Here is a 24,678-nt window from a genome sequence, read left to right as displayed (position 1 = left end):
TTCCCCCCCCTCTCTCTCTCCTTCTTCCCCCCCCCCCTCTCTCTCTCTCTCCCCCCCCTCTCCTCTCTCTTCCCCCCCTCTCTCTCTCTCTCTTCCCCCCCTCTCTCTCTCTCTCTTCCCCCTCTCTCTCTCTCTCTCTCTCTCTTCCCCTCTCTCTCTCTCTCTCTCTCTCTCTCTTCCCTCTCTCTCTCTCTCCTCTCTCTCTTCCCCTCTCTCTCTCCTCTCTCTCTCTCTCCCTCTCTCTCTCTCTCTCTCTCTCTCTTCCCCTCTCTCTCTCTCTCCTCTCTCTCTCCCTCTCTCTCTCTCTCTCTCTCTTCCCTCTCTCTCTCTCTCTCTCTTCCCCTCTCTCTCTCTCTCTCTTCCCCTCTCTCTCTCTCTCTCTCTTCCCCCCCTCTCTCTCTCTCTCTCTCTCTCTCTCCCCCCTCTTCCCCCCTCTCTCTCTCTCTTTCCCCTCTTCCCCCCCTCTCTCTCTCTCTTTCCCCTCTTCCCCCCTCTCTCTCTCTCCCCCCCCTCTCTCTTCCCCCTCTCTCTCTTCCCCCCTCTCTCTCCCCCTCCTCCTCTCTTTCCCGCCCTCCTCTCTTGCCCCTCTGTCTCTCTCCCCCTCTTTTTTAATCCCTCTTGACCCTTACCAGTGTAGGCCAGATAGTGCCCTTTCATGAGAGTGTACTGTACTTTATCAAACTTTTTCAGAGGATCTTACATTCATTAGCACTGACATTGGACAATGAAATATACCTCTCTTTTTAATTGTTTTTCATCCCTGGCATCAGTGTTCCTTTAAATGCACCAGCTTTACTATCATACATCACAATTTGATCAGATTTCCTTATGGAGTCACTAACTGCTAATGGACTGCCACATCAGTAAGAGACTAATGTCCTCGCTGTTTAGTACCCTGCTGTACTTCGCATAAACTGACAATATTGTATTCTCTTAAACTCATCCACTTTCTTATTGACTGCAACCCTGTCTCACTCCTTTTGACTACTGCTTGCCCTTCATATCCTTAGACTCGTGTTAACTGTAGAGGGGTGGGAGGGGAGGGGAGTTTCTGAACAAGTTGTAGATAGCCTTGCACATTCTGTATCTTATGCCTTCTGTCTTAATAATTTTTAAGACATCCTGTATTGCAGTCAGTATTGTCAAAAGCTCTCTTCAGATCTACAAATGCTGTAAACTTGGGTTTGCCTTTCTTTAATCTATCTTTTAATAACTGTAGATTTGTCTTGCTTGTGTTTTGGTTTTTGCAGAATCCAAACTGAATTTCTGCAAGGTCTTCAAGCCTTTACATTTTTTTTGTAAATCATTTGAGTTAGCATTTTTCAGCTCTGACTAGATATACTGGGATTTCTGTAATACTCACTGTTGTCAGTTTTTTGGAATTAAAATTACGATGCTCTTGCCTCATATATCTTGCATACCAGATGGAGTAGTTCTGTTATGTTTGTTTCTCCCAAGTATCTCAGCAATTCTGAGGGGAGATCATTCCAGCCTTCCTTTTATTGTTTAATACTGGCTATCCTTGCGAGCTCTTCATGTTCTTACAGTTGCTCCTTATTTCCACAAAGGTTGCTTTAATTGCCCTATATTTGGTATATGTATTTCAACGGCTATGAATGCCACTACTGCTTTGCATTTCTGCTGTATCCATCTCTGTTGTGCCACTTTGACCACCTCTTCAGCCTTATTTTTAGATGTATTTCCTTTTACCTGCTTCATCTTTTTTGTCTGTATTTTCCGATTTTTTTCAGTTTGTGTATTTTCTACTGTTTCTCTATTTATTTTTTCTTTCTTTTTTTTGCCTATTTGGACTTCTGCAGCCTTCAGTACTTAATTTCTTAAAGATTTAAAGATTCTCTTTCATATTCCATTGTATTTCTCTCACCCATTTACCATTAGTTGCCCAGTACTTCTTTGAAACTCTCAACAATATCAGGTTCTTTAAATTCATTAAGGTCCCACTTAACTCCCTATCTTTATGCAGTTCTGTTCTGCAGCTCATAATCCATAAATTACTGTCACTCCCACATCTGATGGTGGATTTTTTTGCAGTGTAAATTCAACCATAGTGTGATATTTGCAGTGTCCTTCTCTCCCTGAAATCGTGTGTGACGACTGACGTATCTGTAGCATGCTCAAAGAATAAGTTTGGTTGTTATTTTGAAAGGTGATAATTTTGTTTGGTTGGCAAAGTCAACAAATAAGGTAAATTCATAAAATATATCTAGATAATGAAAAAGTCTTGTGTTTTTGATGCATTTCGTGAGTGTTTATTTTGTACATAAACTACGATAAATTCAAGGTGTGTCCATTATGTAACTTTTACCCTAAAACTGGGTCCAAAATCTGTCTTCCAATTACAAACCATACCTAAAATCTTAACAGCATCTGCATGTCTTTCATGTGCTCAACCAAATGGCGCAATTCTTAAACCAAGTGTTTGCAAATATTAATTTATATTCTGTGCAGAACTGTGCCAGGAGCCTTCCCATTTGGTTCTCCTATCATCTGTCTTCTTTTTTTGTAGTGTTGAAATTCAGTTCTCCAGTACAGTTAAATTTTTGTCTGTCTTAACCAACTGAATAATTACTTTTTTCCAGCGCTGGTAGGAATATTAATTTATACTACTGTGACGAGTGAAAAGTTTAAATGTCAAGGTTTCTATTGGTGATCCTAGCTTCACAGCCACAGTTGCTTACAGAGATGGAAAGATTGGTGTGAAATAAGTTATTGATTGGTGGAAGCCTTTCAGGAGATTCAGTAGCTGCTGAAAATTTCAAAAAATGATTCAAAAATATAATTTACTTCAACCAGTCATCTTCAGATTGAGTTCTTAATGCTATCAATCTGATCTTAATCAAATTATATCCATTAAGGTATTAACTTTCATGTTGGATGACTGTGAAAAAGCCTCTAAAAAGAATGGGTACAGAGTTAGTGTAATGTCTTGCAATAATGCATCCAGGAAACACACAATCCTTTATTTCGTTGTTAGGGAAATCAAAAGATCCCTGCTTTAAAATATATTGTTCAGTTTCTTCATATAAGTCACAAAAAATAATGTTATGTGCAGATCGACAGTTTGCCTTTTAAAAAGTGAAAATTTTGTGCCAAGTGTGCCAAAATTTATAAATGGTTTACCTCTGAAGGCCATGTTGTTGACTGACAATACTGTCAGATTTGAGCATAGAAGAACTGATCAGTAGTGGCATCGCAGTGAAATTTCTACTGCCTAATTCAGTGGCTTTTTTCCAAGGAGTTCTGGAAAATGACGCCTATGTATAAGGTACAGGTACTGAATAAGCTTGTTGAAGAGGGAGGGGGAAAGAGGGCCAAGTAATTACCCATTAAAAATCTATAATTGTCAAAGATTGCATCTGTGTGGGATCATATTGCAGAACTAATGAATGTGAGGTATGTGAATCCACTGATACAGTTAGCACACTCAATAAAAAAGAAAATTGGTGACTGACTTGTCAGGTTCATTCATGTATTTGCAAACATCCCATAATGACATAAATGACTGGCTGTGAAATGTTAGTGATGCTTTATGCAGATGATTGTCAATTATCTGACATTGACACTCATGGAGGCAGCAACACAGCCAAATAAAATACTGGTTTACATGGAATACTAGGTGCAAACAGCTTCAACGAAACCAAAACTGATGAAATGCTTGCATAATCGTGTTCTACGTAAACACATGAATCTGGTGCAAATGAACCTTATGTTTCAGTGAATAAAACTCAATAATTGTTTTCAAATAGCTTTTAAAAATTACGTAAAAATAATGTATACTTTGTGTGTCTGCTTGAAAATAAATGTAACATCTATGTTTATGGCATTTAACTTGTCATTCAATTTTTTTTTTTAATTCTGGACTTTTTGATAGTGAGAAAATGTGCAGTTTCAACTTGTGCAGCCTACTGAGTTTCCTCTTTTACTTCCACTATACTCGACAATTTCCCACTCCATCCAACTCAAACCTATCCATTTGCCTTTTCAAATTCTCTGACTTACGTACCCAACTAAGGTATCTAATGTTCTACGCTCTGATACATGGAACATCAGGTTGATTGATTTTTTTATGACATCATCCACCTGAACAGTCAATGCACAGAGACCTGAATGTGTGACTATTTTACCTTTGGAATACACTGCCTGGCAAAAAAAGTGGAACAGTGAGAAGACATGGTCAAATGCCTATGTAGCTTCGCACATGTACACGCCACCGGTGGGTATATAAGTGATGAGTTTCAATTATCTGGGACAGGTAAAAGGTTGCCAGATTGCATTAGTACTGTTATCTAGTGTTCTTCTCTTGAATGATAGGGTATTTAATGGAAATGAACATTATCAGGTACTGAGCGGTGCTTGTGAAGGACACTGATGCCACATCGTTGGAGACAGCTTTATCAGCACCTAACAGATTTTTAAAGAGGCCTTATTGAGTGTCTCTGTTTGGCCAGCTGGTCAAATCTTGGAATATCCAGATTTGTTGGGCATTTGGATGTGATGCTGGACTGAATGAGAATTTGAGGGCAGGCATACTTATCAAGGTTCCATCTGGGCACCACAAGGGAGAAACACATTGTAACCCATTCACATCTGTCTGCTATCTGAGAACAGAACTCCCTGCAACATTCAGTGTTATCTTGTGCCACTGGTCGGAGACTAGCACCAGCCACATTACGGAATTATTGGCCCATGCATAGGCTGCCGTTGAAACCACAAAACACAATTGTTCCCAGTGGTGCCATGACCAGGAAGTGAGGACTGCTTATGAATGGTGTCACATTGTGTTCAGCAATCAATCGCAGTTCTGCACTATCCTGGGTGACCATCATCGGTGAGAGAGATGACAACCTGCGAAGAGATCAGATTGTACCAGTGTTTGGAGAGGCACAGCAGTGTCACTCCTGGCATCTTGGTCTGGGCAGCCATCAGGTGTTAGTGAGTGAGGGAACTCAGGTGACTTGACAGTATGTCAAAGACAAGCTGTGGTACTACTGGAACATATGTGACACGTCTATGGACTATGTGCATGATGTTGAGATACTCTTGTGGCCAGTAATATCCCCAGATCATATTCTGATAGAAAATGTGGGGGACCAGTTTGGATGCCAATTCCATTTGTGCCAGTTTCCAGGAATCGGGGCCCAGTTAGAACAGTTGTGGGCCATCTTTTCTCAGGAGATAATATGAGGGAGGATCGTAAAGTAACACAATAATTTTTTTCTCCCCTGGTTTTGCAGCTGAAATGTTGAAGCTTCACTTGAAGTTTGTATTACAGAAAGTAACGAGAAAAGCATGAATTATGAAAGAAACACAGTGTGCATGCTACTGTCGTCAACTTGTGAAGAGCAGCAAAGTGTCATTTGGTATTTGTGCACCAAAGGGTAGAAACTGACTTAAATTCACAGGGACCTGTGTGGCATGTATGGGGATGACTGTATGAACTCTAGCAATGTCTCTAGGTGGTGTGCTGTATTCAAGAGGGCCGTGTGAACCTTAGCAATCTGACACGATCTGGGCAGCTGGTAACAGCAGCAACCCCACAGAATGTCGGAGCCATTTAGGCAGCAATTATTTTGAATGACTGGCGTGTGCAGCTGTGAACCATATCGCAGCAGTTCAACATTTCCTGTGGTGCAGCGTCCGATACTAGTCATGATACGTTGTAATTCATAAAGTTAGTGATCGCTGTCTGCCAAAGAACCTGACAGAAAACCACAAGGGCCAGCAAATGATGACAAGCTTGGATCACTTAATGTTTTATGCTGCAGAAGGGCAGGACTTTCTAAAAGGAATCATCACTGGCGATGAGTCTTGTCCGTACCCTACACACTCGAAAACAAGAAGTCCTGAATGAAGTGGAAACATTTTCATTTCTCAATACGAAAAATATTCAAAGGGACTCAGTCTCTTAGGGAAGGGCTTGCAACAGCATTCTGGGATGTGTGTTATGAGTAATTGGTGAACTTCACTGAGCATGAGACCATTGTGAATGCTGCAGCCTACATTAAAACTTTGGTTAAGTGACATCGTGCCCTTTGTGACAAAGACAACAGCATTAATGCTGATGGTGTCGAACTTCATGACAACTTTCTTCTCCATGTTGCTGCTCCTGTTTGTGAGAGAATCACCAAATCTGGGTGGAAGGTGTTCCAGCATCCACTGTATAAAAGCTCTAGTTCCCCTTGCTTCAGCTATTTGCAATACTAACATAGGCAGTGTTGGCTAATGTCAAAAGACAAGACTTCAGTCATCCAGACTGTAACCCCTACAACTACTGGAAAGGCCGTTGCCCATCTTCACCAACCATATACCTGTCCCGCCTCTCAACAGACAAGAATGTTGTCTTATTTTGCATAATTTCACTCCTTGTTATTTTGTGGAATTATCATCTGAGGCAAGTAAACATAAAGTAAATGAAGTGTTTATTCAGCAGAAATGACAATTAAGAACATTGTATAAAGTAGGTAACAATATATCTTTCGAGAAGTCTTTTTAAGAATCTTGAAATTTTTGCCCATTTCCCTGTAAATTTTCTCCATGATTTGTGTTGCTAAGAATAAAAATCGGTTTCAGCTGAATTATGATCTACAAAATCACAGTACAGGCTCAAAAATAATTTTCATATAGACTTCGTCAGTGGGTCTGGGTGGAGTGTCCTGTAATGATGCAACTGTAATAAAAATGTACCTCATTACCCACTCCCACAAAATATCTGATTATAAAATTAGAAATAGCCAGAACCTGGCCGGCAGTTAACTTCAGGTAATGGAACTCTAGTAGCATAGACACGTTTAAAATAAGAGAACTGTTTCTATGCTTCAAATATATTACTCCCTTCCTCAGGGAAGGAAGGGGAGTTAATTGGGGAAGGGGTAGAAAAGAAGTGTTGATTGCTTAGTCTCTAGGATGAGAGGGGGCCCACCTCATGTAAGGACCACAATGTCATGTGCTAGAGTATGATGTCCAAAAGACAGAGTGAAAATATGCAGAAAAGGCTAAAATTCTGCTGAGCAACACAAAAGCAACTGAAAATAGGCATTTGAAAAAACTTGCAATACATAGATGGAGCAAAGTAGCAGACAATGGATCCAAAGGCTTTGGGTTTGATCCTCAGTCAGTCATAAGATTTGTCACTTCTTGCAGTATATGATGATACGAAAACTGCTAAATTGCACTATGGTTCAGAATTCACTTTGAATTGTAGATTCCAGTATAAATAGCTGGGTAAGCAAGTTTATAGGACAGAGGAAGGTAAGAGCATGCCACTTCCAATCGAATCATGTCTTGTAAAGCACTAATGCTTAAGCCGACCTTGAGGTTGATGACAAGCTTTCCATGTAATACATGTCTTCCAGTTAAAGCTATCAGTTTTGTTAGCCTATGTTTGAAGTGATGACTGAATTAGTGTAGGTCACACTATTTTAACACATTGATGATGAGCTGTAACTGGTGAAAAATGTGACTGCTTTTCTGTGGAATGCACATTGTGGTTCTGTTGTTACTGTTTTGGTTTCTTACAAAAGTTAATATTTCAGTGATAGAGGAAACACAGGGTAGCTATTTACTGTTTCAGACGAAACTTCATGATACTGTCTGTGAGCATCGCAATTCAGCTACCATTGCTACTCATGATTTGGATCTGTTGCCACCTGGAGATCTTGTTTATACTGCGATGCCTCCAAATGTGCTGAAGATTCGTCCTCTTTCACGAACACGGGAATATACTGGTTTGGAATTGTTCCTACAGTTACAGAAAGAGGCTGATGAACTCAGAAAGGAGAAGAAACGCAATATTTACTCAGGAATACACAAGTTAGTAAACATCTGCATCTTTATGTTGTTTTTTAGTTGACATAATTGCAAATAATGTTGAGTGCTTTGGTAGAGCTTTGATTGATGATAATGTGTAATAATACTGTAATCTTGTAACTGTGGTCATTGTCCATATGTGAAAGCAGAGTCATGAGTAAGTACAACACTAGGCACTGAGAGCATGTTTAAGCTGTGTTGACACTGAAGTTTGCATGCCTTTCTTGCAAAACATGTTTCCAGGTCTCCAACATTGTTTCTTGTTTAGGTCTCTGTTCGCACTGGTGGCAAACATTTGTTGTGGTTTATTATCATCTTCATTACTTGCAGGACTAGTGACGAGGAAACTGTCTTAGGCCTTGTACTGTTAATGCCAAAAAAATTAAGATGACAAAGAGAAAGGCTTGGTTGTCATTCATGGTTGAAGCACACTATAGAAAAAGTAGCATAAATCAGCTGCTACTGGGATGACCAACATTTGATCATGGTTTTGAAGGAGATGGCCAACACCTAACCATGATTTAAGAGACTCTGTCATCCTTACTTTTACTTTATTTCTTAATATAGAGATGTATTTTGGGGTAATTCTACTAATCAAAAGAAAGTGTACATGATGAAGATTGATTCACTTTAGAGGCACATGGAAAATACTCACGAAAGTTGAACAGTATAGTAGTTATGACCATGGAAAGAAGACCCACACGTCTGAACATTGACAGTTTGGCTCTTTCGAGATGCTGGGAAATGTTTTGTTGTGTGAATTAATTGGGAAACAGAAAAATGTAATGAGTGTTTAAGCATGAACATGTTTGTAAACTCTTTTCACAAGTCCTTGTTACTTCCATGTGTTATTTACACCATAGTCGGTAATCATTAAGTCGAGCATTTGTAGGTTGCTCGCAGAGAACATATATCCCCCATCTCACTACCCCTCAAAACGGATTGGCTATGCATTCCTTTTCTGCTGCTCAAATTCCATTGGGCCAAACTATCTTCTTTCCATAGAAGTGTGTACAGAAAAGACTATTGTTTACAAATGTATAGATCATTATACAAAAGCTTTCAAAATCTGTCGGTCAGGGAAATAGAACTTTATGAGATTAAGGTTTATAACAATAATGTTTGACGAAATGTATGGGAGAAAGAGGTGGTCAGAAGATTAAAAAAATCTAGGATTGGGAGAATTGGTCACCCTATCTGCTACAGGAGTTTTCTGATCCTTCATTTTTCAGCAATCGTAAATTCATTTCAGAGCCTAGCATATTTATTTTTGTACTTATTTTAGATTTTGAAGCAAACCATAACCCATAGTATGTGAAGTTTGTAAAGCACTGGTTGAAAGTGTGAAAGATTATGTAAATGTAATGGTAACCGAATTTAAAAAAAAAATTGTTGATGTTGTCAACTGTATCTCAAAAACAACTTCATTTATATCATCACTAGTACTATCTATGAATGTGACGGGAGAATCGCTACCTTTCGGTGTTCGTGCCACATTCACTCATTGGTGTCACTGTAATTAACTGCTCCTGAAGTTCTGCTTCCAAAAGCAGTTGGCTTATTTTGTTCTCTGTAACTGCTCTCTGGAGTGGCAAGTTTTCTTAATTTGCATGCAACATACATGGTATTCGCATCACTGTCGTCCGTCTCTTTTTCTCCGTTTCTTTCCTCTTCAGTACATTAGCCAGTAAGTAGCAAGCAATGATTAAGCTATCTGGTCACCCACCCACCATCTTCTGTGTTTTGGAGGAGAAGAAAGGGGTGGTGGTGGTGGTGGTGGTGGTGGTGGTGGTGGTGGTGGTGGTGGTGGTGGTGTACTAGGACGACCTGGTCCTTACTTTTCTAAGGCAAAATCTCCTGAAATCTGAAATCATGTGTGTTTCAGATACTAGTGATTGAAAATACAGTATAGAATACAAATAAAGACTAGCAAGCACCTGTTGTTTGTTTAGACTTTTGTGTATTGTATAAGGACCGAATGGCTTCATTACCAAACCTCCAACAAACTCTGTTTATTGTTTCAGTGGGACTACCTGACTTTTTTTTTGCTGTCCTCAATCTTCTTCTTCTTCTTCTTCTTCTTCTTCTTGCACTACTGCCAGTATTGTACAACCAGCAATCAAATCTTCTTTTCTAAAGAACTGCTGCTGATAAGAAACTCAGGAGAAATTGTTCTAATGAGTCCTGTTTTCTGTTTGTGTTCTTATAATTGGAACTGCTTACTTTCCATAAGGATTCCTCTTCCTGGTGCAGCACTACATGCCTCATCCACCCCATTTCAGTAACAAGAATCAGTACAGTCAGAAAACACAAATGAGCTACAGGGCATCAAACCAGAAATGCAAGTGCCATACAGTTACATTATGTGATGGCTGGCTGGAAACATTGTTCCCTTTGATCCTTAGTGACAGGCGTTGGTCACCCAGTAGTGGATATTCTTTCAGAACACAAGGAGGACATCTCTGTGCTGTACAAGACATCTGCAAGTGACAAAGGATATGATATAGCCCAAATAGTGCTTTAGGACTTTTCCAACAGTTCTACTGCCTGCAAAGATGTAAAAATACATGCTGTCCCTCCTGGACTTTATTTTATGTGGGCATTATAGTGGTCTTGGTCATTCTCCTGGACATCTATGATCTATATGAGAACTAGATGTCTTGCTTCCTTGGTCCTTGTGATGGTGTTCCACATTGTCACGCTGAGTGGCCAGAAAGTATCATCATCCCGGTACTGAAACCATGTAAGTATCCCCTAGAGACACACAGCTATTGGCCAATTAGACTGAACAGTGTTCTCTTAAGTTGCGCAAAAGCATGGTGAGCCAGTGGCTGTGTTGGCTCCTTCAGTCTAGGGGCATTGTCTCTGTCTGAGGCCTTCCATGCAGACAATTTGGTTTGCAGGGAACTGTTACTGACCTCCACCACCTTACTGCTGTCATCTTCGACCTTCAAAAGGCATATAACATCCCTTGGCAACACGACATTGCTAGCTTACATGAATGGAACCTCCAGGACCAGCTTCAGATTTTTGTCGAGAACGTCTTGTCATACTGTACTTTCCAGATTAGAGTTAGTGCTTCACGCAGTACCCCACATTTCCAAAAGAACTGGGTCCTGCAGGGCTCTTATTGAGTGTCAGTCTCTTTCTAGTTACTATCAATGGTCTGACAGTAGCTGTGGGGTCTTCAGTCTCTCTCCTTCTGTGCCAATGACTTATCTAGTGTGGGTGTTGCTGAATGCCAACTACAAGATGCTATTTGAAAGGTACAGTCATATGTCCTCAGCCACACCTTTCAGTTTTCAGCTGTCAAGACTCCCATCTTGCACTTCTGTTGACATCATACTGTTTATCCACAGCCAGAACTGTAACTTGATGACCAGTTACTCAATATGGTTGGGACTTAATACTTTTTGGGACTCTTCATCGATTCCCCTTTGACAAGGCTTCCCCATCTTCATCAACTTGAGCAGAAATACTGGCTATGCCTTAATACACCTTACTGCCTCAGTAACACCAGCTGGGGCGCAGACTGCACACCTGTATGCAGCTTTACACAACCCCTTGATCCTGTACCATCTTGATTAGGGGAGTCTAGCATATAGTTTGGCATCGCCCTCAGCATTGCGCTCACTGGACCGGATACACCACTGTGGTGGCCAACTTGCAGCAGGAACCTTTTGAACTAGCCCTGTGAACAGCCTATTCGCAGAGGTGTGTGTTCCTCCACTACAGATCAGGTGCCAAAAACTACTCAAGTATGCTACACACATTTACAGTTTACCCAAGCATCCACACTACCATGTCCTTTTTCCTAGTAGGGAGATCTACCTCCCAAAACAGAGACCAAGAACTGGGGTCACAATTGCAATTCAACTACAGAGTCTCTGCTCTGAACTCAAATATTCCCCACTTTCACCTTTTGTCAGGGAGCAATCGCAACACCCCCACGACGTGTACCCTGACCTCGGATGTTCTCGGTTTATCCTTGGGATTGAAATATTCAGATGACCCCTTAGTTTTTTCACTGCCTGTCCCTGGCTGTCCTGCTTGCATTTTCGGGGTTCAGAAGTGGTGTACAGTGATGGCTCAACAGCCGATGGACGAACCGATTTGTATCCCTACATGCAAGGTGCAATGAACTACACTCCCTGCGAAATGGATGCAGTGTATACACTGCTGAATTGGTGATCAAATGAGCCATTAGCCATACTTGTTCTTGCATCAGTAAGATGCTTCTAATCTGCAGTGACCCCATGAGCAGCCTTCCAGCTATAGACCAGTTGGTTGGTTGATTTTTGGGGAGGGGACCAAACAGCGAGATCATTGGTCCCATCTGATTAAGGAAGGATAGGGATGGAAGTTAGCCGTACCTTCTCAAAAGAACCTTCCCGACTTTTGCCTTGAAGTGATTTAGGGAAATCACAGGAAACCTTAATCAGGATGGCTGAATGCATGTCTAAACTGTTGTCCTCCAGAATGTGAGTCCAGTGTGCTAACCACTGTGCCACCTCACTTGGTGACCATAGACCAGTGCTACCCCCATCACCCATTAGTGTCGACTATCCAGGATCTTCTATCTGACCTCCATCAGGCTGGACGACCAGTCATCTTTGTTTAGACCTTTGGATATGTTGGGATCTCGGGGAATGAATACGCCAACTAGTTTGCAAAGTTGCTATCACAATGCTGATTTTTGGTAATGGGGGAGGTGTGGAAGGCTTCCATAACTGTACCTTTGGCCAACAGTACACCAACAATTCTTGAAGGTCTGAAACTTGGAATGGTCAACCTTGGGCTCCCCACGTTGCTGTCTTCCCTTCGTGCTTTTCACAGGGAATCCACTGTCATTTGCCAGCTACACATTGCCCACACTTGACTGCACCATGGCCACATTGGAGAATATGGTGCCAATGTGGTGCCTGTCTGATAGTGACTCACATTCTACTAGATTGTCCAAATTTGGCTGCTGCCTCCTGACATGTTGCCTCTAGTGTTGGCAGATGACACCAAAGCAGGTGACGTGATTTTACATTTAACCCATGAAGGTGGTTTCTACTCGTCTCTGAGAGGTAGGACACTTTATCCTCATTGATAGCCTGAGGGCATAAAGGGGCACCCCTCACCTGCTGGGACCCATAGTGGCTCTTGTTTGGTGGCCCAGCCTGTCCCATGCCTTTACCGCCTTTTTATTCCCCTTATTCTTTTATATTTGCCATTTTTAATGTTTTGTATTTCCTAAAATTTCATCGTCTTGTCTGTACTGCTCATTTTTTGGTGTGATGAAGGCAGAGGTAGTAGTGGTCAGATGGAGAGGACGCGTCTTCCACTGCATACCATACCATGGGGACCTGCAACTGCCATTTTGGGCAGAGCGACTTCCACACCTTACTCCTTCTCACTCCTCTTCTACTTCTACTTGCTTGTCTCTCTTTCTTGTTATATCTTGGTTACAGTGAGGCTTCCCAGCACTCATCTTTTGTCATTTTCCTCTGAGGATTATTCATATTGTGGTAGATAGAGGTTGAAGGAGTGATGCTGTTGCAGTTTGACCCCTTTAACTCCAAAAACCAACCAACCTACCTACCTATGTCATAGTTTTGTAATTGTGCTTCAATTCATGGACTCTTACTAATATATCTATTTCCATGGAGATATTCACTAAAGAGGCAGGTAGTCACTGCAACATAAGTTTATTTCTCAAACACAAGTTTAACAAAATCATCACTGTATTATGGAAGTACTCGTAAATTTCCTTCGTCTCAAATTAAACCAAATTCTTTTGCAAATGAACAAACAGTTTAGTTCTTCAACACATGGAATTAATCACAACAATTTTTAAAGGTGAGCAAAATCTTGAAATCTGGATAAAGTTAAGTGCAGTAAAATGAAAGGTTCCTCAGCTCTAGAATTTGAAAACTGTCCACACTTTTGCTTAAGTTGTAGAAACTAAATATTTCCAAATTATCTTGCTGTAGTACTTCACTGGAGACCAAAAATCAAACAGTACAGAAAATTTCTAAATTCAGTAAGGGTAGAAGCTCAATGTAAAGTCTTCGCACTATCTTGTCAGTGAAGAAAACAGAACAGTGTAAGTTACACCAAGTCCTAGCCGATAACACTTAGTCCAGATGGGGGGGACGGCGTGATGTCCTGGCAGCTGATGGTGGAGCCCTTAGCGAGTCCTTGTGGAGCTCTTCTGGTCAGTTCCTTACTGCGATGGGACTAGTTTGCTAAGCTTGTGCGCCTCCGTAAATAGGTGCCTCACAGGATACATGCGGTCCCATTTTCAACATGTGACCCTGTGGCTGCAGGAAAAAGTGTGGTAAGCCGATGACTTCTACTGTCACCTTACAGGCTGTCTGGTGGGCTGGTTGGAACACTGCTGTCACCACCCATCGGTCTGGCCATGGAGTAAGAGTTCACAGTTCCCATGGTGTCTCTCCCACAGGAGGCAGAGCTCACAGCAATCCAAACAGCTTGGAAGTAGTGCAGAGTGCAGTCAGTGCCTAGGGTGCCACGGCACACACACTTGTCATTAAGTGCTCCTCCAAAGTGAAATTGCTGGATCTGCAGTTGTTCTTCACCAAATGTGGAAAGGCAATAAGTGAGCTGGTTAGTTCAGACTACGTTCTTCCTCAGGTAATAACTTAGCAGTTACGTGGCAGTCGCATTGCAAATCACATGAAGAGCACTGTTGCCATATCAGTGATCAGGATCGGAGGTCAAATTGTTACACAGATACACTCATTTAGTTAAGGTATGAAGGAATTTCTGGTCGTCCAGTACAGCAGTCGTACACTTTTAAGTAATGCTTTGTTATTAAGCTAAACTCTAATATTATATGTATTCTAGCAAAACTGTGTATGCTTTAGTTTCCACTACATTCATGTCACTCTCCCTTCCTTATTCTTCACATTTTCTCCATATTTGCAGTTCATCTGTAGAAGGTAGATTGCCACCCACACCCTCCCCCACTACTCTCCCATCACATTTTTTCCGTATTTGCATTTAATCCCTGGAGGGTAGGTTGCCACACACCCCACCTCCATCCCCTTGTGTAAAATTCCTTATCTTTTTTGTGTGTTTCACTAGAATTGTTCCTTTTATGTTCTCACATGAACATTTATATGTGAACACGTAGAGAGAATAGTTTGGAACATAAATTTATATATTATGAGTGTGTCATATCTGGAGAACTTAGTGTTGCGTGCTCCTGTATTGAGGTGTTAAAGGTATTTGTTGCTGATGAGAAATCTTTAGTACTTGGCAGTTTAGTCTGCTTTTTGAGTTTGTGCATGTGGATTTATGGAAACCGACAGTGTGCCCATCCCCTTTGTAACCCAATATGGGCATTACCTTTCTAGCGAAGAAATAATCATATTTGTGTAGTAACTTATCAAATATCTGATTTGCAGGTATTTATATCTTGTGGAAGGAAAGTCACTTTTTCCATGTCTGCTGGATAGTACTGAAAGAGTGATATCATTTCCACCAATAACAAATAGTGATATTTCAAAGGTCAGTATCTGCATATTTGACAACCACTGTTGTGAGTTGCTTTTTTTTATAATTCTGTAAATAACGAAATTCGTAGTAAATTTAAGATTTAAATCATTAAATGTGTGTTTTTTAGTGATATCAATATTTATTTGTGTGACACAATTTAAAAAATTTGTTATTACCGATTTTATAGTTTGTATGTGTAAGTTAATCCCATGTTCAAAGAAAATGGTTAAATTTTCATAAAATTAATAACTTAATTTACTGTCTTTCCTAAACAAAAATTGTTCCAGTTGATATAATGAATTGCTGATAAGTACTTAACTCCAAAAGAAATGGTAGTGTAAAAGTCAAGACAGCCCTATTTTTGAAGATAGGGAAATGAATGTGTAAAAGACTCAAGATAGGGAAATGAATGTGTAAAAGACTCAAGATAGGGAAATGAATGTGTAAAAGACTCAAGATAGGGAAATGAATGTGTAAAAGACTCAAGATAGAGAAATGAATGTGTAAACGACTCTATTTTAAGTGATTTAAAATCTTTTTTACCAAGTAAAGGAAGGTATGATATTGGAAAAACAAATTATAAATTAAGATAGGGATATGTGTGAAAAGGGTTCTATTCAGAGCAGCTTGTCATGTTATGCCTCACCTCTTTCACATTTGTAGTCTTGGTGTGTCACTGTAACTCCCATTCCCTTTTGTGCTTCTCTCTGGTACTTACAATTAAAGTGTTTGACACTCTTCTGTTGTGGGACCAAATATTTCCCAGCAAAGAGGGTTGAAAGGAATATGATTGCTTTTAATTCATGCACTTCACGCACCATAATTGTTAATGAATTCACTGTAGTAACCTATATGCATGTGAAAATAATGGTGTGATCTCTATATGTACCACCTCTTTGATGATCTAAATAAGTTTGACAGTTCTCTCCTCCAGTTATTTTCCACAGAAAACTTAGTGCACACAACATTTGATGGTTTCTTATCAAATGTCTTTCTTATGTGTGAAGTTACCGAAGTCTTCATTCTGGAACAGAGAATTGATAGAAGTTGTTAGTAATCCTAAGACTTAAAGCAGCAAATGTTAGGAGTCCAATCACTCCCAGCCATGCAGATTTAAACAGAAGAATACTGAGTTTACAATTCTAGTAGCCTTTATAGCAGGTTGTCAATATTAATTATGCTCTTGAACTTTTTGTTTCAAATATATAACGATATAATCCAGACCCACTAGTGGGATCAACCTGTGAGTTAGCAATAAGTACCATTATTGAATACAAACTTGTCAGTAAGATACTTCCACAAAAAATTTGAGCTTCATACTTCAGTGTGTAGTTGCACACAGTGCAAAACACAGCTGTTGGTGTTTTACCAACACTCCTTCAGTTAAGCAGAACTTATTTTATCTGCATCACTTCTCTCCCTTGGAAATATTGTTCTGTGCAGAGCTCTCACTTCATCTGCTCCTCATAGCCTCTGTAAGTAGTCAGGGAATGTTCAGCAAATAATATACATGTCATGTAATTTGTCATTCAGATGAGAGCTGTTGGAATGACTGAACACACATCTTGGTAGCATAACTCCCAATTTGAGCTACAGTCTGTGACCTGATCATAAACTTTTTGTATTACAGATGTCAGCAAGCACCAAATCAATGCTAGTGGAAGTAACTAGCACAATCAACCAGTCAACATGTCGCTCTGTAGCGGACGCTCTCCTAAGAGAAACACTACAATTGGGTGTCAGTTGTACTGCTGATCAGGCAACTGATCCTGAGAAAGTAAATGGGAGGATGTACCAATCACTCACAGTTGAACAGGTATAGTATTAATAGAAAATAGACACAGAGCCACTTACAATGTAAATGAACAAAGTTTTTCGTACATAATTATGAAAAATGTAGTATTTGGGGGGGGGGGGGGGGAGAATAATGAAATGAGTGAAAGTGACTTCATATTATGTGGCAAAGGCATTGCGTGTTTTAAAAGTATACAAAGTAATATGAGCCTGTCAGTTAATCGACTAATCCACTGGGTGGTTAATAGTTTCCTTCATTCACTTTGTTTGAATGTAGGTTTCGTTGAATAGTTTTAAAAGGGTGTTCATTTCAATAGAATAAGGTGTAAAGCTTGGCAATCTCTCACCTGCAACTGAATTACAAATTGCATACAGGCATACATAAAACTCAGAAAATTGCACTAGCTTTTGTATCGTACTTATTCAAACATTTGTGTGTATGTGGGGGGGGGGGGTTCCATCTTGAAAGTTTTGTTGTGGTAGAATAAGGCATAAGCTTAGAACAATCTACTTCAAAAGAAATGCATAACAAAAATTGCATTTAATAACTTTTAGAACTTTGTGATGTATTGCATGCCATATCAGTAAAAGGTAACTGCTCCATTTTCAGTTACTGTATGCTGCTACAGAGCTGAAAGCTGACGCAGTCCCTCAGCCACATACTCCCGACGATCAAGTACCACTGTCGTGGAACCCTTGTCCGCCGGAAGAATGACGATGGAACGGTCAGCTTTCAGATCACGGATAGCTTGGGCTTCAGCAGTGGTGATGTTGGGAGTAGGATTAAGGTTTTTTAAGAAGGATTGAGAGGCAAGGCTGGAAGTCAGAAATTCCTGGAAGGTATGGAGGGGGTGATTTTGAGGAAGAGGAGGTGGGTCCCACTGTGACGGAGGACGGAACTGTTCCAGGCAGGGTTCAATTTGGATAGTGTCTTGGGGAGTTAGATCATTAGGAGTAGGATTAGGATCATTTTTCTTCGTGGCAAAGTGATATTTCCAGCAGAGAGTACGAGTGTAGGACAGTAAATCTTTGACGAGGGCTGTTTGGTTGAATCTGGGAGTGGGGCTGAAGGTGAGGCCTTTGGATAGGACAGAGGTTTCGGATTGGGAGAGAGATTTGGAGGAAAGGTTAACTACTGAATTAGGGTGTTATGGTGCCAGATTGTGTTGATTGGAATTTTGAGGTTTTGGAGGGAGTGGAGCTGGAAGTGCGAGACTGAGTAGATGGGAGAGACTGGGTTTGTGTGCAATGAGAGTTGGTTGAGGTTTGCTGGAAAGGTTGTGAAGGGTGAGTGAGTTGCCTGCCTTCTTCGTTACCCAGGCCTGCCAACCCAAAGTTCGGTACAGATTTATTGATGACATCTTCATGATCTGGACTCACAGTGAAGAACTACTCCAGAATTTCCTCTCCAACCTCAACTCCTTTGGTTCCATCAGATTCACCTGGTCCTACTCCAAATCCCACGCCACTTTCCTTGACGTTGACCTCCACCTGTCCAATGGGGAGCTTCACACGTCCGTCCACATCAAACCCACCAACAAGCAACAGTACCTCCATTATGACAGCTGCCACCCATTCCACATCAAACAGTCCCTTCCCTACAGCCTAGGTCTTCGTGGCAATCGAATCTGCTCCAGTCCGGAATCCCTGAACCATTACACCAACAACCTGACAACAGCTTTCGCATCTCGCAACTACCCTTCCGACCTGGTACAGAAGCAAATAACCAGAGCCACTTCCTCATCCCCTCGAACCCAGAGTCCCCCACAGAACCACCACAAAAGTGCCGCACTTGTGACAGGATACTTTCCGGGACTGTATCAGACTCTGAATGTGGCTCTCCAGCAGGGATACGACTTCCTCAAATCCTGCCCTGAAATGAGATCCATCCTTCATGAAATCCTCCCCACTCCACCAAGAGTGTCTTTCCGCCATCCACCTAACCTTCGTAACCTGTTAGTTCATCCCTATGAAATCCCCAAACCACCTTCCCTTACCCTCTGGCTCCTATCCTTGTAACCGCCCCCGGTGTAAAACCTGTCCCATGCACCCTCCCACCGCCACCTACGCCAGTCCTGTAACCCGGAAGGTGTACACGATCAAAGGCAGAGCCACGTGTGAAAGCACCCACGTGATTTACCAACTGACCTGCCTACACTGTGAAGCTTTCTATGTGGGAATGACCAGCAACAAACTGTCCATTCGCATGAATGGACACAGGCAGACAGTGTTTGTTGATAATGAGGATCACCCTGTGGCTAAACATGCCTTGGTGCACGGCCAGCACATCTTGACACGGTGTTACACCGTCCGGGTTATCTGGATACTTCCCACCAACACCAACCAATCCGAACTCCGGAGATGGGAACTTGCTCTTCAATATATCCTCTCTTCCCGTTACCCACCAGGCCTCAGTCTCCGCTAATTTCAAGTTGCCGCCACTCATACCTCACCTGTCATTCAACATCATCTTTGCCTCTTCACTTCCGCCTCGACTGACATCTCTGCCCAAACTCTGTCTTTAAATATGTCTGCTTGTGTGTGTGTGTGTGTGTGTGTGTGTGTGTGTGTGTGTGTGTGTGTACCCATCCTCTTTTCCCCCTAAGGTAAGTCTTTCCGCTCCCGGGATTGGAATGACTCCGTACCCTCTCCCTTAAAACCGACATCGTCTTTCCCTCTCCTTTCCTCTTTCCTGATGTGGCAACAGTTTGTTGCGAAAGCTTGAATTTTGTGTGTATGTTTGTGTTTGTTTGTGTGTGTATCGATGTGCCAGCGCTTTCGTTTGGTAAGTCACATCATCTTTATAAAAATCACTCGTCAACAATGAGACTGGAATTAGTGACTATGCAGCTGCTAGTACATCAACAAAGGTATTAATGGCAAAAAGTGTTTGGGTGTGGCAGAGGTGGTACAGCCATTACCATCCTGCATAAAAGAACATTTCAGATCTAACAAATATAGAAGAGCTATGGTTAAAGCACAAATCACATTCAGGCTAAACGGAAACCCTGTAATGTATTAAAAGGCAGAGACCCTTCTTAATTTAATAGTACCATTCAAAGAACGTTGTGATGGAGATACACATATGAAAAAGTTTTGCATCATTCCGGTTCGCAGAACTCCTGACTGATGATGACTCTGGATATTATACCACAGACACAGTCCCTTTGACTGTTCAGAGAAGTCACTAAACCTGCCCAAAGATGTAAACAACCATGCATGAGCAGCACCTATTAGACAGAGGGGGTCCAACAGCAAATAAGTTCGCTATTCCACTAGGAAGGAGGTACGTGGCTCATGTTATCTGTAGTTCAACCATGCCTAGATGGTCAACACCACAGTTCGATCATGTCCGCTTTGTTACTTTGTGCCAGGAAGGGCTCTCAACAAGGGAAGTCTACAGGTGTCTCGAAGTGCACCAAAGCCATGTTGTTCGGGCATGTAGGGGGTACAGAGAGACAGGAACTGTCGAGGACATGCCTCGCTCAGGCCATCTAAGGGCTACTACTGCAGTGGACGACCGCTACCTACAGATTATGCCTCCGAGGAACCCTGACAGCAATGCCACAATTTTGAATACTTTCCGTGCAGCCACAAGATGTCATGTTATGACTCAAACTGTGCACAGTGGCTGCATGATGCGCAACTTCACTCACAATGTCCATGGCGATGTCCATTTTTGCATCCACGACACCATGCAGCGCTGTACAGATGGGCCCCAACAGCATGCCGAATTGACTGCTCAGAATTGGTATCCTGTACTCTTCACCGATGAGTGTCACATATGCCTTCAACCAGACAATCATCGTAGACGTGTCTGGAGGCATCCTGGTCAGGTTGATCGCCTTAGACACACTGTCCAGCGTGTACAGCAAGGTGGAGATTCCCTGCTGTTCTGGCGTGTCTTTATGTGGGGGCCAACATATGCCTTCCATGACCATGGAAGGCGCCATCCTCTGATCACTACTGCAACCATATCAGCAGCATATTGGTGAGGCATTCTTGTTCCTGGATGACAATTTGCACCCCTATCATGCACATCTTGTGAATGACTTCCTTCAAGATAACGACATCGCTCAACTAGTGGCCAACATGTTCTCCAGACACGAACCCTCTCGAACATGCCTAGGATAGCTTGAAAATGGCTGTTTATAGATGACGAGACCCACCAACCACTCTCGGGGATCTACGCGGAATCACTGTTGAGGAGTGGGACAGTCTGGACCAACAGTGCCTTGATGAACTTGCGGATAGTATGCCATGGCGAATACAGGTGTGCGTCAATGCAAGAGGACGTGCTACTGGATATTAGAGGTACTAGTGTGTACAGCAGTGTAGACCATCACCTCTGAAGGTCTTGCTGTATGGTGGTACAACATGTAATGTGTGATTTTTGTGAACAATAAAAAGATCGGATATGTTTGTTTATCTCTCTTCCAATTTTGTGTACAGATACCAGAACTTTCAGAACCGAGGTGATGCTAAACTTTTTTTGATGTGTGTAGTCACATTCTTACTATAAAATAGAAAGCAGGGGAAAACTGATGAAGAAAAAATAATGGCTCTCATGCATCTTTATGAATATCTATATGCTAAGTCTGTAATTTGCACTGTCAGATCATGTTAAAACAGGGTGTACATGACCCGGGAGGTCTGAGAGAAAACTGGGAAGACCCCAGGAAATTTTTAGAATTGCGGGAATTTTTCCTTGTTTTAGTGTTTGGTTAAATTTTTGTAACTTTATCTGATAAGAAACTGTATTCTAGCAAAGGATATTACTGTATCTCACTACTGCAGAAAATACTCCAGCAATAAAACATGAATGAGAGAGAAAAAATGAAAATAAGATTTACATTGTAAAGGAAATGTGCCATATACAGCAACAAAACATAGTGCCCATAGAAGCATCTGCCAACAGCAAACTGTCAAAGGTTTTAGGAAGATTATGCAATGCTTCATAACAATGAATTGCCTCCCATGAAAAGTATACTGACACGTAACACAAAAAAAATATTTTTTCACCCAGGAGAAAGTCTGTTTTTAATAGAGAAATCTGGGGGAAATCCAGGAATTTTTTTCCCTCGGCCGTGTATACACACTGTAAAGTATGTGTTGTGCTTGTACTCAGTTGGCAGAGAATGAATCGATAGAAGCCATAGTCACTCCCATATTATTATTTCAGCACAAAGTGCAAATACTGGGTATGGCCTGTCATATGGCTGGTGGAGTTTGAGAAACTGCTTACATATTTGTCTGTCAGGTGGCAGCAAGAAGTATATGGTACTCCATATTTTGAGATTTCAGCTATTACAGTATCAAATCTACAATGAAACCTATGTCTAAATGGAGTCACGTCTGCCAACTAAGCTCAAAATCTTACAAATATAACAGCTCTTGTGAGAGCTGGCATTAAGAGCGTTCATTTTTCTGGTCATATACCATATTTACTTGACTTTAAGAAGACCTTGAATGTAGGATGACCCCCTTTTTGAAGAGGCTGCGTGAAAAAAATTGTTTAACATATTGTGTCCAACCAAAATCACTAACTTCTATCAACATAAGGGATCTGCTTAAAAAGTGAATATTACACATATTCTAAGCTTGGATGGACAAATTATTCATTGTCTACATTTTGATAATGGAAGGAGTAATCAAATAAATCGAAATAATTGGTTTATATAACTTTCTATCTATACTGCCTTTTACATGTACTTAACCTGTCACCTATAGTATCACAGTTTTTAATCATAATCGTCATAAAAGGACAACTGTGGAAGTTATATCTTTGTTGTCACAAATATTTGGCTATTTCTTCGGAATATGTTGCACTTTCTGACGTAACTGTGGTGCGATCTGAGAACACAGGTGCTTTTTTTTTTTCTGAGCACGTAGCGGATTTTGCTTCTGTACTGACGTGAGAATGTTACACTGTCTCTTGCTTCCAAATGTATTGTCTGCTTTCCACTGCCTCATTGGCTGTGTAGAATCAGCAGCTGACACACACTCTCTTGTCGTTCCTGTCATACCTCATGGTGTGTGTCAAAAGCAAGCATTGCTGCACGAAATACATGAATATGCCACTGGTCCCACTCTATACTTTCAGCATCTATTGTATGCTGTTATTGAGTATTTGTACAGTTTTAAAGTCTATTCAATTTCATGTACAAATGGATTCAGGAAAACTGTAGTTTAAACATGGTAGATGTCTGTAAAAAGCCAAAAGTATGCATCATAGATCCACATGGTTAGCAGCACGACAAAATTTTCTGACCGCACGAATTGTAGTTCTCAGACAAACAGGTGTCACTGTTCCCACTCAAATCCTTCCGTATTTCCGTATCTTCCATGGTGCAGGTGCATGCAACAAAAGCAACTCCTACATAAATAAAAGATCACAATAACAGTTCAGTGCAATTCTTGAACTTCCGCTTGTCCTGCAGTCTAGTGGAAACTGTTGGTAGTATCTGCAGTCAGTTTAATGCGATGATTTATTTTGTTTGTTGGACATTTAATTATGGATTAATTTTCTTTCTCTTCTTAACTTGATATCACAGTAATGTTCCCATCTTTACTCATAGAGTATCAACAGTGGCTTTCAGTTTTCCACTGACAAAACAGTTTGTATGAATTTCTGGCAGTGCATTGGTTTCTCTCACCATCTTTACATCGTGGGCCTGTTGCTCTTCCATTAATTGAAACTATGAAATTCCTGGGGCTCATGCTTGGTAGGAAACACTTTTGGTCCTCCCACGTGTCTTACCTGGCAGCCTGCTGTACACGGTCCTTCTATGTCCTGTGTGTCCTCAATGGCACTTCCTGGGGTGCAGATCAAACCACCCTGCTCCATTTGGACCAGTCCCTTGTCTGTTCGAAATTAGATTATGGGTGCTTTGCTAATGCATCTGCATCTCTCTCCCTCTTACGCCGTCTCAATACTATCCACCATCGTGGCATCCATTTGGCCATGGTGCCTTTTATACTGGCCTGGTTGAGAGTCTGTATGCAGAAGCTGTTGAACTACCACTGTTTTTCTGCTGTGACTTTATCCTCAGCAGGTATGCATGCCGTTTATCATGTGTGGCCACTGTTCCTATGCCTCCTTTTTCGAAGAATCCTTTGATAGCCATTATGGGGCGCATCCTTGTTCCCTGTTACCTCCTGAAGTTCACTTTTGGCTCTTGCTCCAGAAGATTAACTACACACTACCTGCAACTTTCCCGGTGGGTGCAAACCCTTCACCATCTTGGCTTTGTGCAGCAGCCCGTGTTCACCTTGGTGTTCATTCGCTTCCTAAGGACACTACAGCAGCCTTGGTTTCATGACCTTCGCATGGAACTTCGAGATAGTACCTTTGTGTACACTCATGGCCATCAGACTGACTGTGGTGTCGGATGTGCCTTTGTCATTGGTGCCGATGTTTTCTGGTATCTGCCTCTGCCACACTCCTAACTATTTACAGCAGAGCTCATAGCCCTGTATCAGGCTATGGAGTACATCTAGCAATGTAGGCATTTCAGTTGTCACCCGCTCAGACTCTTGAAGCACCCC

The 24,678-nt window shown here is 41.4% G+C and overlaps 1 protein-coding gene across 2 annotated transcripts in view; it reads left to right on the top strand.

Moving 5' to 3' along the window:
* Positions 1 to 24,678, top strand: part of LOC126202887 (leucine-rich repeat-containing protein 47-like) — a 102,459-nt gene that overhangs the window by 31,256 nt on the left and 46,525 nt on the right. For both annotated transcript variants that reach the window (XR_007540195.1, XM_049936950.1), the window contains exons 4-6: positions 7,592 to 7,830; positions 15,246 to 15,348; positions 16,967 to 17,152. Coding sequence is in view for 1 of the 2 variants with exons in the window: in XM_049936950.1 (XP_049792907.1) it covers positions 7,592 to 7,830; positions 15,246 to 15,348; positions 16,967 to 17,152 (528 nt within the window). In the remaining variant the exon portion in view is untranslated. The remainder of the gene's footprint in view (positions 1 to 7,591; positions 7,831 to 15,245; positions 15,349 to 16,966; positions 17,153 to 24,678) is intronic.

Source organism: Schistocerca nitens, chromosome 9, assembly GCF_023898315.1.
Source record: "Schistocerca nitens isolate TAMUIC-IGC-003100 chromosome 9, iqSchNite1.1, whole genome shotgun sequence".
NCBI classification, from domain to species: Eukaryota; Metazoa; Arthropoda; class Insecta; order Orthoptera; family Acrididae; genus Schistocerca; species Schistocerca nitens.
This window is presented reverse-complemented; position numbering and strand designations above follow the sequence as displayed.